Raw genomic sequence first — 16,003 nt, 5'->3', positions numbered from 1 at the left:
CCTGGCAGTCAGTATAGAGAGAGCCACCTCCATCTTAGCTCCCTGTCAATCATTGTTATAAGCTCCGCCCTTTACACCTGGCAGTCAGTATAGAGAGAGCCCCTCCATCTTAGCTCCCTGTCAATCAGTGTTATAAGCTCTGCCCTTTACACCTGGCAGTCAGTACAGAGAGAGCCACCTCCATCTTAGCTCCCTGTCAATCATTGTTATAAGCTCCGCCCTTTACACCTGGCAGTCATAAAGAGAGCCGCCTCGATCTTAGCTCCCTGTCAATCATTGTTATAAGCTCCGCCCTTTACACCTGGCAGTCAGTATAGAGAGAGCCACCTCCATCTTAGCTCCCTGTCAGTCATTGTTATAAGCCCCGCCCTTTACACCTGGCAGTCAGTATAGAGAGCCACCTCCATCTTAGCTCCCTGTCAGTCATTGTTATAAGCTCCGCCCTTTACACCTGGCAGTCAGTATAGAGAGAGCCACCTCCATCTTAGCTCTATGTCCGTGATTGTTATAAGCTCCGCCCTTTACACCTGGCAGTCAGTATAGAGAGAGCTGCCTCGATCTTAGCTCCCTGTCAATCATTGTTATAAGCTCCGCCCTTTACACCTGGCATTCAGTATAGAGAGAGCCACCACCATCTTAGCTCCCTGTCAATCATTGTTATAAGCTCCACCCTTTACACCTGGCAGTCAGTATAGAGAGAGCCACCACCATCTTAGCTCCCTGTCAATCATTGTTATAAGCTCCGCCCTTTACACCTGGCAGTCAGTATAGAGAGAGCCACCTCCATCTTAGCTCCCTGTCAATCATTGTTATAAGCTCCGCCCTACACCTGGCAGTCAGCATAGAGAGAGCCACCTCCATCTTAGCTCCCTGTCAATCATTGTTATAAGCTCCGCCCATTACACCTGGCAGTCAGTATAGAGAGAGCCACCTCCATCTTAGCTCCCTGTCAATCATTGTTATAAGCTGCGCCCTTTACACCTGGCAGTCAGCATAGAGAGAGCCACTTCCATCTTAGCTCCCTGTCAGTCATTGTTATAAGCTGCGCCCTTTACACCTGGCAGTCAGCATAGAGAGAGCCACTTCCATCTTAGCTCCCTGTCAGTCATTGTTATAAGCTCTGCCCTTTACACCTGGCAGTCAGTATAGAGAGAGAGCCACTTCCATCTTAGCTCCCTGTCAATCATTGTTATAAGCTCCACCCTTCACACCTGCCACTCAGTATAGAGAGAGCAGACAGAGAGGAGGAGACATGACACAAGGTGTGCCCTGGCTGTGCCTTGTGTGAACTGGGTTTTGATGTCATTTGTTAAATCTTTAATATAAATTTAAAAGACAAGTGATAGGTGATTTTCAATGTTTTATTCAATGGGGTAAATCTCAAAGAAGTGTCAGCTCTCCTTTAAATGCGGCGTCTCTGGTGGGATTGTAAGTGGGTGTCAGAGTGTTCTACGCCCATTATAATGTAAGAACAGGAGGACTAGAGCTCTATGGAAAGGTTTACCAGTTCCTGTTCTCTGTTCCAGCTGCAGGAGATCTGTTGTTATCAGGTAACAGCATGTGCAGCCTATAGGATTAGAACTCTAGGTAGGGCTCGCTAGTTCCTGCTCTCTGTTCCAGCTCTATTATCAGATAACACACAGTACATGCAGACTGTAGGATTAGAACTCTAGTTGGGCTCGCTAGTTCCTGCTCTCTGTTCCAGATCTATTATCAGATAATACGCAGTACGTGCAGCTTGTAGGATTAGAACTCTAGGTAGAGATCGCTAGTTCCTGTTCTCTGTTCCAGCTCTGTTATCAGATAACACACAGTACATGCAGCCTATAGGATTAGAACTCTAGGTAGGGCTCGCTAGTTCCTGCTCTCTGTTCCAGCTCTATTATCAGATAATACGCAGTACGTGCAGCTTGTAGGATTAGAACTCTAGGTAGGGCTTGCTAGTTCCTGTTCTCTGTTCCAGCTCTATTATCAGATAACACACAGTACATGCAGCCTATAGGATTAGAACTCTAGGTATAGATCGCTAATTCCTGTTCTCTGTTCCAGCTCTATTATCAGATAACACACATTACGTGCAGCCTGTAGGATTAGAACTCTAGGTAGAGATCGCTATTTCCTGTTCTCTGTTCCAGCTCTATTATCAGATAACACACATTACGTGCAGCCTGTAGGATTAGAACTCTAGGTAGAGATCGCTGATTCCTGCTCTCTGTTCCAGCTCTATTATCAGATAACACACAGTACATGCAGCCTGTAGGATTAGAACTCTAGGTAGAGATCGCTAATTCCTGTTCTCTGTTCCAGCTCTATTATCAGATAACACACATTACGTGCAGCCTGTAGGATTAGAACTCTAGGTAGAGATCGCTATTTCCTGTTCTCTGTTCCAGCTCTATTATCAGATAACACACATTACGTGCAGCCTGTAGGATTAGAACTCTAGGTAGAGATCGCTAGTTCCTGTTCTCTGTTCCAGCTCTATTATCAGATAATACGCAGTGTGTGCAGCCTATAGGATTAGAACTCTGGTTGGGCTAGCTAGTTCCTGTTCTCTGTTCCAGCTCTGTTATCAGATAATACGCAGTTCGTGCAACATATAGAATTAGAACTCTAGTTGGGCTCGCTAGTTCCTGTTCTCTGTTTCAGCTCTATTATCAGATAATACGCAGTATGTGCAATCTGTAGGATTAGAACTCTAAGTAGGACTCGCTAGTTCCTGTTCTCTGTTCCAGCTCTATTATCAGATAACATGTAGTACATGCAGCCTGTAGGATTAGAACTCTAGGTAGAGATCTCTAGTTCCTGTTCTCTGTTCCAGCTCTATTATCAGATAACACACAGTACGTGCAGCCTATAGGATTAGAGCTCTGGTTGGGCTAGCTAGTTCCTGCTCTCTGTTCCAGATCTATTATCAGATGATACGCAGTACGTGCAACATATAGAATTAGAACTTGTAACGGAATGCAGTGTAACAGCATACGATATCCGTTGGTACATTCAGGAAATCCACAGTCAGAATAGAAAGCACGGCAATATTCCCAATCCTCCCAATAACCGGACGAAACACAGTTTGGGAGTCAACTAACTCGGTTTATTCACAGGCAGCATATTTATACAGTTCCCCATGCAAGGGGTTTCCATACAGTAATTCCAGGGGATTTCTCCCAACATGCATTGTGACTTTCCCAACAGGCATTGCTGCACGAGAAGGATACTCCCACTAAAATGGACGATTAAGTGGATTATCCCCTCGTGCAGCAAAACCGACAATTGACATTAAAATCCATAATTCACACAATATTCGGTACTTCGGAATAACTGAACGTTCGGTAGATAGCTGGGGTCGGAGCGCACACTTTGTGAGAATACCGCTCCGATCCCAGCTGAATTGACCGAACGCCGCACATAATACAGTTAAACATTAAAGTGGTTTTAAAAGTACCGAATAAGTACGGGACATATAATGTACCGAACGCGGAACTCCCGAACGCTCTAGAAGTCCAGCGGTGTTCGGATCATTGAGTAGCCGTTTTCAGTTCCAGGCTCTCGACGACCGAACACCGCTGCAGAGACAAAGGATCCAAGATGGCCGACCGCCGCATGGTCGGTAGTCAAACGACGGCCACCTAGGAGAGCCCTTAATTACCGATTGCAACAATGTTGCAACCGGTTAATTGGTGCCACACGACCTGTGAGTGTGTGGTCTACCTGGGGAGTCCACATTCGTACGGCGAACGGCCAGGATAGCCGTGTTTCGTCGTATGAATGCTTTGTATGCTGGCAGCATACGGCTGCCAGCATGCGAACGGCCATAGGACAATACATATACATTTAACGTTACACAGTATATCTTCAGCCTACGGACAACCTGTACTGAATGTAGTCCAGAAGTGGCTAGATTTGCCACAATGCTCCCCCAGAACCAAGCCGGCATACACAGTCTGATCCCAACGGATCGGCTTGGGGATGTCCGGGAGAGTACTCACAGATCACTTCTCGAGTTCAGTCTGTCTGGATAACCCGTCAGCGTTACCGTTTTGTTTTCCTGGCCGGTAATGGATAGTAAAGTCAAAGGGCTGCAGCGCCAAGCTCCAGCGCAGCAGCCTGGCATTGTCTCCAGACACACGGTTTAGCCACACTAACGGGTTACATAGAAACACAGAAACATAGAATGTGACGGCAGATAAGAACCATTCGGCCCATCTAGTCTGCCCAGTTTTCTAAATACTTTCATTAGTCCCTGGCCTTATCTTATAGTTAGGATAGCCTTATGCCTATCCCACGCATGCTTAAACTCCTTTACTGTGTTAACCTCTACCACTTCAGCTGGAAGGCTATTCCATGCATCCACTACCCTCTCAGTAAAGTAATACTTCCTGATATTATTTTTAAACCTTTGTCCCTCTAATTTAAGACTATGTCCTCTTGTTGTGGTAGTTTTTCTTCTTTTAAATATAGTCTCCTCCTTTACTGTGTTGATTCCCTTTATGTATTTAAATGTTTCTATCATATCCCCCCTGTCTCGTCTTTCCTCCAAGCTATACATGTTAAGATCCTTTAACCTTTCCTGGTAAGAGGGTTGTGATCTGTGAGTAAGGAAAAAGGTTGTCCGTACAAATATGGCTGTAACTTTTTAAGGGCCCACACCCTACACGGTGGCCCAGATACTGCACCTCGGCCATACCTATGTGGCACTTGCTAGGTTTTAGCGTTAACCCAGCTTCCCCAATGCGATCTAGGATCGCCCCTATGTGGTGTAGGTGGTCTTCCCAGGTCTGGCTAAAGATGGCTATATCATCCAGATAGGCACAGGCATACTCTTGAAAACCGTCCAGTAGCCGATCTACCATCCGCTGAAAGGTAGCCGGAGCGTTTTTCATCCCGAAAGGCATGACCTTGAACTGGTACAGGCCAAACGGAGTGACAAACGCCGACTTGGGGATGGCATCATCGGCTAGTGGGATCTGCCAGTACCCCTTACACAAATCAATGGTAGTGAGATACTGGCCCCGTGCCATCTTATCTAACAGCTCGTCTATTCGGGGCATCGGGTAGGCATCAGACACCGTTTTGTCATTTAGCCTCCGGTAGTCAACACAGAATCGGGTGGTGCCATCCTTTTTAGGTACCAGGACTACCGGCGATGCCCAGGGGCTATCGGAGGGTTCGATAACCCCTAGCTGCAACATTTCGTCTAGTTCGGCTTTCATATGGGTACGGACGGATTCCGGAACCCTATATGGAGCCTGGCGCATAGGTAGCTGTCCCGGGGTCTCCACTCGGTGGGTGGCTAGCGGAGTGTATCCAGGTAAATTGGAGAAGGTAGTCCCCTTGGCTACAATCAGCTCCTGTACCTGGGCACGCTCCTGGGGGCTTAGCCGCTCCCCCAGCTGAACTCCCCGGGAGGGCTCTATCTGTTCCTCGGGTTCTAGTAGGTCGGGTAGGGGCAAGTTTTCCTGGTCCTCTAAGGAGGAGGCACAGATTGCCGTCACATCCTCAATCCTCTCATGGTAGGGCTTGAGCATGTTCACGTGGAGCATGCGCCTCTTCCCTACCCCTGAGCAGGGGCCGATCACATAGGTAGTGTCGCATCGCTGCTCCACTACCTGATATGGGCCTTGCCAGATGGCCTGCAGCTTATCTGTGCGGACGGGCTTTAAGATCAAAACCTTCTGTCCCACCTGAAAGCTGCGGTCCCTGGCTCCTCTATCGTACCAGCGTCGCTGGCGTTGCTGGGCCGCCTGGAGGTTGGTGTGTACGGCCTGAGTTAGCGCCTCCAGACGGTCCCTGAACTCCAGGACGTATGATATGATAGGGGTTTCGTTAGTGGTACTCTCCCCCTCCCAGTGTTCCCTAATCAAGTTCAAGGGTCCCCGCACCCTCCTCCCAAATAGTAGTTCAAACGGGGAGAATCCTGTCGACTCCTGGGGAACCTCTCTATAGGCAAAGAGTAGGTGAGGCAGAAACCTCTCCCAGTCTTTGTGGGTTTCCCCGAACGTCCGAAGCATCTGCTTCAGCATCCCGTTGAACCTCTCACATAGCCCATTGGACTGGGGGTGGTAGGCGGAATTAACTATTGGCTTAATGCCACACACCTTCCACATATGTTGGGTAACTTCGGCCGTAAATTGGGTCCCTCGGTCTGAGATTATCTCTTGGGGAAACCCTACTCGGGAAAATACCTTCATTAATGCTTCCGCTACGGTCTCAGCGTGGATATTAGAGAGGGCCACAGCTTCGGGGTACCTGGTGGCGTAGTCCACTATAGTTAAGATATATCTTTTGCCAGAGGGACTGGGTTTTGGCAGGGGCCCTACGATATCCACCGCTACTCGGCTGAAGGGTTCTGCTATGATAGGTAGGGGACATAGCCTGGCCTTGTGGCGATCCCCTCGTTTACCTACACGCTGGCAGACGTCGCAGGAGGTGCAATACTGGCGCACATCCTGAGAGATCCCGGGCCAGAAGAAGGCATGTGTCAAACGGTATCGGGTACGGGTCATCCCTAGGTGTCCTGACAAGGGGATGTCATGAGCAATTCTCAGCAGCTCTTGTCTATACTTCTGGGGTACCACTAGCTGTTTATTAGTTAAGGTGACAGACCCCCCCACATCTTTTGCCGTGACACGGTATAGCAACTCTTTCTCCCAGATGAACCGCTCCCCCTCTAACCCTGCTTGGTCTGTTTGTGCCCGGTCCCTATATACTTGGAGAGTGGGATCGGTCTGGACTTCGGTCGCGAAGGTAGTCGGGGTATCCCCGGACATGGTGGTCAGTTGGGGAACATGGTCTCTTACCTGAGCCTCAGAGTGTATCGGTGTAGCCGTGGTGCGAGCCTGTTGCCGGGTGGTTACGGGGAGGGCCTCCTGGTACGGAGCCTGGGGGATAAAAGCGGAAGTCATTTGGCCCAAGTCATTCCCCAGTACAACATCGGCAGGTAAATTCTGCATCAGCCCCACTTCTACAGTCCCCTCTCCCACACCCCAATCCAAATGAACTTTGGCAGTAGGTAGCCGGTATACTGCTCCCCCGGCCACCCGTACTGCCACGGAGCCGCCAGTGTGGGTTGCGCCCGGTACCAAATGTGGAGCAACCAAAGTTAAAGTGGCTCCCGAATCCCGGAGCCCTTGTACCTCCTTCCCCTCCAGGGTTACTAACTGCCGATGATGTTGTCGGTTGTCGGTGGCTCGGACTGACATTACTTCGTGCAGCACCCCTAGAGGCTCCTCAATTTGAGCGCTCAGCAATTCTTGGGTGGCGGGCGCTACCTGGTAATGGTGTGCAGCAGCCCTGGGTGCCAAATTTTGTCGCACCTGATTCCAAGCTTGTCGGCTCCGGTTTTGGGTGCACTCTCGAGAAATGTGTCCCCACTGCTTGCAGGTGTGACACTGAATGTTAGCCCGGCCGTTGTATCGGGAGGGGGGTGGTGGAGTATTCAGTGCCGGCCTGTGCAGGGGTGTGGTGGGGCCGGTAGGGATAAAATTACTGGGGGGCCCTGTAATCCGAGGGAGAGTCTTATTTTGGGCACCGTGATGCCTCCTGGCATCAAAATGCTGATCCGCCAATTTAGCGGCTTCGGGTAGGGTGAGTGGTTTACGGTCTCTCACCCATTCTTGTGCTTCTGGGGACACACCATTAAAAAACTGTTCCAGCAGCATTAACTGCCTCAACTCCTCCATGTTAGTAGCGTTGCTGGCCTGTATCCAGCCTAGTGATGCTTGGTCCAGCTTGTGCGCCCATTCTGCATGAGAATCTTTCTCAGGCTTGCGCAAGCCCCGGAATTTCCGCCGGTATGCCTCTGGGGTAATAGCATACCTCTCCAAGATCGCCCTCTTTACTTTAGGGTAATCCTTGCTGTCCTCTCGGGGTACAGCACGGTAGGCTTCAGCCACCCTACCCGATAATTTGCCTGCCAGCAGCGGCACCCATGTTGCGGGTTCCAAATCGTGCAAATCGCACAGCCGCTCAAAGTCCTGCAAATACCCATCAATTTCGTCCTTTTCTTCACAAAACGCTTTAAATGCGTGATGTGGGACTTTGGGCTTTACCTGTCCGTAGGTGGAGGCAGTAACAGACTCTGCCCTAGGCGGTGTCGCTGGTGTGCTGGTTGCCATCAGATAATCCTGTACATCCGATACCATCACGGTCAATATTTCCAGCGGTACTGGTTGCGGTAGGAACGCCAACCTGGTTCGTAGCTCTTTTTGGAATGGGGTCTCTTCCATGGCTGGTGGGGGTGTAGCGCTGCGGGCTCTGTCTCCCTCCATCAGTTCAGCGATCAGCACAGCCTTAGATTTGTTGCTGGCTATCTTACCCCTGGCTTCCAGTAGCTCTTTTAAAGTCTGTCGTTTTAGTATGGTATAATCAATCTCCATACGAATTGCCCTTGCTTTCCTTGTTCGGTAGTTCCAGTTTACACGAACGCTGCTTTTTTGGCTGTAAGGTTCGGATCCCGTCGCTTGCCACCAATTGTAACGGAATGCAGTGTAACAGCATACGATATCCGTTGGTACATTCAGGAAATCCACAGTCAGAATAGAAAGCACGGCAATATTCCCAATCCTCCCAATAACCGGACGAAACACAGTTTGGGAGTCAACTAACTCGGTTTATTCACAGGCAGCATATTTATACAGTTCCCCATGCAAGGGGTTTCCATACAGTAATTCCAGGGGATTTCTCCCAACATGCATTGTGACTTTCCCAACAGGCATTGCTGCACGAGAAGGATACTCCCACTAAAATGGACGATTAAGTGGATTATCCCCTCGTGCAGCAAAACCGACAATTGACATTAAAATCCATAATTCACACAATATTTGGTACTTCGGAATAACTGAACGTTCGGTAGATAGCTGGGGTCGGAGCGCACACTTTGTGAGAATACCGCTCCGATCCCAGCTGAATTGACCGAACGCCGCACATAATACAGTTAAACATTAAAGTGGTTTTAAAAGTACCGAATAAGTACGGGACATATAATGTACCGAACGCGGAACTCCCGAACGCTCTAGAAGTCCAGCGGTGTTCGGATCATTGAGTAGCCGTTTTCAGTTCCAGGCTCTCGACGACCGAACACCGCTGCAGAGACAAAGGATCCAAGATGGCCGACCGCCGCATGGTCGGTAGTCGAACGACGGCCACCTAGGAGAGCCCTTAATTACCGATTGCAACAATGTTGCAACCGGTTAATTGGTGCCACACGACCTGTGAGTGTGTGGTCTACCTGGGGAGTCCACATTTGTACGGCGAACGGCCAGGATAGCCGTGTTTCGTCGTATGAATGCTTTGTATGCTGGCAGCATACGGCTGCCAGCATGCGAACGGCCATAGGACAATACATATACATTTAACGTTACACAGTATATCTTCAGCCTACGGACAACCTGTACTGAATGTAGTCCAGAAGTGGCTAGATTTGCCACAGAACTCTAGTTGGGCTCGCTAGTTCCTGTTCTCTGTTCCAGCTCTATTATCAGATAACATGCAGTACGTGCAGCCTGAAGGATTAGAACTCTAGGTAGAGATCGCTAGTTCCTGTTCTCTGTTCCAGCTCTATAATCAGATAATATGCAGTACGTGTAGCCTGTAGGATTAGAACTCTAGGTAGGGATCGCTAGTTCCTGTTCTCTGTTCCAGCTCTATTATCAGATAGCACACAGTATGTGCAGCCTGTAGGATTAGAACTCTAGGTAGGAATCGCTAGTTCCTGTTTTCTGTTCCAGCTCTATTATCAGATAATACACAGTTCGTGCAGCCTATAGGATTAGAACTCAAGGTAGGGCTTGCTAGTTCCTGCTCTCTGTTCTAGCTCTATTATCAGATAACACACAGTATGTACAGTCTGTAGGATTAGAACTCTAGGTAGGGCTCACTAGTTCCTGCTCTCTGTTCCAGCTCTACGCCAAGCTCCAGGCTGTGAAGGGAGAGATACAGGATCAGCACGATGAATATGTGCGAGTGAGACAAGACCTAGAACAGGCTCAGAATGAACAGACCCGGGAGCTCAAATTCAGGTAAATCCTAAATTCCATCTATACCCCCACGTGTGGCGCAATAAAACATATCCCTATGTTATGTAAAGAAATCGAATGGCTTTAAAAATCACTTAATAACCCTTAAATGAACATTTCCACCCCATAATAACATAATAACCAGTGAAGTGGTTATGGTGACTAATGGGTATCCTAACCGTTTTTTTTTTTGTTGTTTTTTTTTGCTGGGACTCATTTATTGTATTTTCTTCTTTCTCTCTAGATACCTGATTATTGAGAACTTCATTCCTCCGGAAGAGAAGAATAAGATAGTGAACAGACTTTACTACGATTCCGAGGAGGATCAGTGGAAATTTCAGCCGCTCGTCCCACCGGGAAAGTAAGTTTTCAGGACATCTACGTCACTGGTAGTGTATAGGGATTTTGGCAGACGTGAAATAAATACATATTTAAACTTTGTTGCAGTATGGAAATATTTACATGTATGTACATTGTATGATTTATGAAGTGTTCTCTAGAAAATATACATCAATATCATCAATAATATAATCCGTTTAAGTCATACGCCACAAACCAGGCCTGAAATGTACTCACCACAGCAAAGATTTGGGTTTACAGAGTGGATTGCCGACTATAGATACATTGTAATCTATTCAATGACTTAAATGTTAGCTTATTGGAAATTAGAGAACTAATACGTTACTGACATCAGTGTGATTCAATTACTTATTTAGTTTATCTACAACATATATGAGGAGGAGAGAGGAACTTACTTGTGATCTCTTACCCTCTATATCTGTCTGGGAGGCTTGCAGGTACCAAGTGCACAATGCACACATTAGGTGAAGGACAGCAGTGATTTCAACTTTCACACTTTGTACAGAGTCTTAAACTGATGGTTAAATAGTAATATAGGTCAAAAAAGACTTTGTTCGGCACTATATTTTGTTAGCCTTTACAGTGCCGGCGAGTCATGCAGCTTCCCAAGAGTGTGAAAAAAACAAGATTTCCGGTGAGAAACTAGAAGGTAATGGGTTAACAGTCCAGAGTTGCTGACCAATTCTGAAACCATCCCTGCCAAGTCCCCGGTTTATTGCAGATATCAGCTGTATGGCTATCATTGCAATAAGCTGCTGCCTACAAACACAGGGTCAGTGGCGGTCCATGGCTCACTCTTCAGAGATGACTTTCCACTGGCCGTATCTTATCATAGATAGCAGACGAGTGGATATTCTGATCATTCATTTTACAACACAATCCCCCAGACTTAGGATAATTCTTTCTTTCTGCGCTTTGAATGTTTCTGGTGTCCATTCCTCTTCAGTGGTAACCAAGGTGGGAGCACCATGAAGAGGCGGCCATTGTCCGCGGTGGGGTACAAGAGACCAATCAGCCAGTATGCCAGGGTTGCCATGGTGATGGGGTGTCATCCCAGGTACCGGGTGAGTTACCACTGATTAAATGTTTCATGTTCAGAGACAAAACTGTAGGATTGTGATAAAGAAAGATGTCTGCTGATGATCCTCATTCAGCTAAGTGGAGGAGCTGAACACATGCCGTAGAATTTTCATTTTTGGAAGAGGTGCTGGTAGGTCCATATGATGATAGAAATTGTGGCTTGTCCCACTTTAAAGAATACATAAAATTAGTGGATTTTCCAGGCCCCCATATTTACCAATTTTCTCTATTCTGCCCCATCAGCCTGTTCTTAAATCCCACCCGCTCCTTTCTTTTATTTTATTTTTTTATGATATTGGTTTAACTCCATTTGGGTATGTGGGTAGCCAGAATAAATTGTGCAAATCCAAACATGCTTATTTTTCTGTGAAATTATTTTAAAGGCTGAGAATATTATGTTCCTTGAGCTTGATCTGACACCTCCGGCTGTGTTTGAGATGGACTTCTCCAGAGAGCGAGCGGATCAGGACCCCCGAGCTGTACATCTGGAGAGGTTGACCCGCTTAGACAGTCTCATGGAACGTCCTGCTGCAGCCCGAGTCCGGAAATCAAGGTCCTGGTAAGTCCCATTCTGCATTGTTCTCTTATCACCAATAACCATTTTCCTGTCCAGGAAGAATTTCAGATCCTTGTGAATCCCGTGCTATTGTTCTCTTAAACTAGCGATGCTCAGCCTTGACACCACAAATATTTCTAGACTTAATTTCCTAAGACGCCCGACCAGCTTGTCTTAAACCATCCACTGGTCTTGTAAGGTACTTGGTGAATGTCCAACCAAGTAAAACTCGGACTGGCCTCCAAGGCCTCAGTGAGTTTAAGGTCCTGGTAAAAAATATTCAGTGGTTTCATTGACGTAAATCTTCTGCCAGTAATACTTTTATTTAATAGTTTTTATGAATGCATAAATTTTTAATCGGAACATCTTTGATATTTATTTTATTTAAATAGTTTTTTCCACCACTTTTTTAAAATTATTTACATTAATTAGGCACACAAACTGGTGCAGAAACATAAAGGTAGATACAATACATTAGTTAGACAGGAGACAGTAACAGACATTTTTGGACAAAATCAAATGTGTGAAGCATCTGAATGAAGATAAGCATAACGAAGAGGGGAAATAAAGTCTCTGCCATTATTATTAAACCTTTCTGGATACGTCTTTCCTCTCTATTATAACTTGGTTGGGTACATGACATCAGATAAAGTGCTGTGTATAATTTGTATTATATTGTTTTGTTGTTATATTATTTAAGTATTGAGAACAGAGAGGATTCTGAGTATCATGATAACAAACTTGTTTTGGAGTGTTTCCAGTGGGAAAGGAGATAGGTTTGAGTTGCGTGGGTGTTGTTTAAAGATTTTACGGAGTCTGATTTACCGAAATCTGCATTTGTTTTAAATGTAGACACCAGAGAAGTCTGACAGAGGAGCTCTGAACATTTATTTTGGTTCCTTCAAAAAACAAACATTATAAATAGTTCTCTCTAACTTTTTATGGTACTGTGTTACGAATAACTATCTGCAAATATAAATTCCATTCTTCTGTTTCCAGGTGTCAGCAGGCTCGCCTCCTCCCGTCATCAACCACCCATATCTCATTGTCCTCCAGCAGCCAACGGCGTCCTTTGTCACCTACCCATGAGTGACGCCTGACATCCCTTCACAGCTCCAGCCAAGCGCAACACCTTACACCATGCTTAGCATCCAACTTGGCCATGAAGCAGCCACTGGCTTCTCACAACTGTTACCTCCGCCTGGAGCTGGCAGCTCAACCGAGGACGATAGGAGCAGTTATACTTGAGGATTAAGATTAACCTTATTTATTTATTTATTATTTATTTAAATAGGCCCTGCCACCATTTTACAGCACTTTGGGTTTTTGATGGCTGGTATAAGGGCAATCACTGTTGTGTCTTGCAGCTCCCTGGCAACCCAGAAGATTTATTGTTGGAAGAAGAGCTTGCAATCTGTTGGCTGTTTATCTTTTTTGTCCGTGGGAGTGTACACTTTGCGGGCTATGCCAGTGGTGATGTTAGTCCCTGTGTTCTATCGGTGAAGTGGAGCTCAGTGATATATGTCTCTACATTGCAATTCCAGTCGCTCTGCTCACCCAATAATCAATTTATTGGTGTATCCAGCCTGAAAATTGTATATCTTCAGCTCCTTCTGGTATAAACACCCCAACACTGCTACTCTCTTCTCTTCAGGATTACGGCTAGTGATGTATGTAGCATAAGGCACAGACGGCTATGAATCCCTCCCTTTTAACTCCTCCGTTAGGTCAGATAACATGATTGTGGCTCAAAAGTCAAACTTCCAGTGCCTTATCGTAAAGGCTTATCACCATACAACACACCGCATCTGATGACTTGCTTATTATTACTATTATTATAAGAAAGAACGATTTTTACACCATGTTATCACGCACGTTATGTGGAGCAAAATAAATCTTGACCAGGAAGGATTCTTCTTAATAATCTGCGGACATTTGTCAAGTTCAAAAATCATTAATGGCGACAATAACTATAATAATTGTAACAACTTTAAATTTGACTCAAATTGTAAAGCCGTGCTTGGCCAATGTGAATTTCTCTGCTTATAATGTGTCTTTATAACCACTTTATGACCACCATTAGGCAAATCCCCCGTCATTATGACCGTCCTGACATATAACTGAGAAGCTTAACTCCAATTCTACTCTTGTTGTTACTTGGGTGTCTTATTTTGCTGGGGTGGAAATAATTAGCAGATAATTCTCGTATTCCTTCAGGATTGGATTCTGAAAATCTAATACAAGAAATATGGATTACAGTTTAGTCAATCGAAGGTCGGATTAAGGATGGGAGAATGGAGATTCAGCCCCCTAATGGCACAAGTCATCCCTCAATTCATTACTGGAAGGGGGGACATTATTGGTATCCTTAGTGCACATGGTGCGCCCCATATCCAGATCCCACGATACCTGTCATCTAAACAATAGCACATAGCAAGATCAGTGGATCTCCACCATCATAACACAGCTTGACTGAAGGGCCAATGTTACCAGGAACAGTTTGCTTGACTTTCATTTTATACTTGAAGCTGATTTTTTTTTTATCTGACCTCTAGAAAACTATAGGAATCTAGAATGGGGTTGTTGGTTCCACCCTTTATTTTTTTGCAGGCCCAAGAGACGCTTAAGAAGTCCGTCTATGCTAAGCAAGTCATGCTGGGAATTATTCGTGAGCTCTCACCGGGTGCATCACAAATGAGTTGATGGGGTTATAAAATAATCGTCTGTGAAGGTTATTGTGAAAATGTCACATTGTGCAATAATACTGAGTATTTCTATGCAGTTTTAAAAGTCTACCGCTTGTTTAACCCCTTAAGGACACATGACATGTGTGACATGTCATGATTCCCTTTTATTCCAGAAGTTTGGTCCTTAAGGGGTTAAAGAACAGCGCGCGAAGGGTACTGTTCATATCAGGATCAGCCTGTGCCACGGTCTTGCTTACCACTCTGAAATTGTGCTAAAGATGAAGATTTCTTCCCATATTCGTGGTTTCTCTGTGTATTGTTTGGGAACGACGTGGAATTTTAGTATCAGCCGGAGTGAGGCCAGTGAGTGAGTTTATGATGTCACATTTTAAGAAGTCTCACAGTTTGGTGGCACTGTCCCCAGTATGTTCATATTTCGGTGGAATTAAGAGATGGTTTCTTGGAGGGGGGGATAGGTTGCTCCCTCTCCCAACACATTCACAGCCAGGTAGCTTCCAGTTTACTTTTGCAAACTTTCACCACTTGTCAGTTTGGGTTTTAATTTGGTGTCTATGTAGAAAGCGAAGCACTGTATATCCCATGATGCTCAGGGGCCTGAAATAAGCTCAAATATTGACACTTTATGTGAGCAAAAGGGGGAGCGTCACCCAGAGATCCAATAAACAATATAAGAAATAAAATATTAATATGTTACGCTAGCACGTCCTCTGGTTGTCCTATTATTGTTTGGTATTAGTTTTCCGTTCACCAGAAAATTTCTATCTAAAATAGTTTTTTATGTACAAATCTATATAACACAAGCGTTGTCCAAAGAAACATCCCCTTCCATAATGTGAAGCTGAGAACACTCTGGCTTCAGGAAGGCAACCTTCATCAGAACGTCACACAAGTACCTTGAGGTACTAGGATAGTAATCTGACGATTGATTTAATACAGCATATCTTCTAGAACTAATTCCATCATGACCAACCACCAGGTGGAACATCAAGTGAGCTTCTCCCTAGAGTTATCACAATACTGAATGAATATGTCAATAGTCCTGCCAGAAACCGACTCACATCTAAAAGAGACCCACACTCCTGCCAGAAACTGACACACATCTGAAAGAGACCCACACTCCTGCCAGAAACCGACTCATATCTAAAAGAGACCCACACTCCTGCCAGAATCTGACTCACATCCCATAGAGACCCACACTCCTGCCAGAAACCGACTCACATCCAATAGAGACCCACACTCCTGACAGAAACCGACTCACATCTAAAAGAGACCCACACTCCTGA

The 16,003-nt window shown here is 45.9% G+C and overlaps 1 protein-coding gene across 1 annotated transcript in view; it reads left to right on the top strand.

Annotated features, from left to right (window-relative positions):
• Positions 1–15,411, top strand: part of KIF3C (kinesin family member 3C) — a 59,028-nt gene extending 43,617 nt beyond the window's left edge. Inside the window, exons 4-8 of the mRNA XM_063441936.1 lie at positions 9,901–10,019; positions 10,261–10,377; positions 11,323–11,440; positions 11,840–12,015; positions 13,012–15,411. Of these exons, the coding sequence (XP_063298006.1) occupies positions 9,901–10,019; positions 10,261–10,377; positions 11,323–11,440; positions 11,840–12,015; positions 13,012–13,105 (624 nt within the window). The 3' untranslated portion in view covers positions 13,106–15,411. The remainder of the gene's footprint in view (positions 1–9,900; positions 10,020–10,260; positions 10,378–11,322; positions 11,441–11,839; positions 12,016–13,011) is intronic.
• The last annotated feature ends 592 nt before the right edge of the window (positions 15,412–16,003 follow it).

The sequence above is a fragment of the Pelobates fuscus genome, chromosome 2, assembly GCF_036172605.1.
Source record: "Pelobates fuscus isolate aPelFus1 chromosome 2, aPelFus1.pri, whole genome shotgun sequence".
In the NCBI taxonomy this organism is placed as follows: Eukaryota; Metazoa; Chordata; class Amphibia; order Anura; family Pelobatidae; genus Pelobates; species Pelobates fuscus.
Note: the sequence above shows the minus strand (reverse complement) of the source record. Positions and strands in the feature narration are given on the sequence as shown.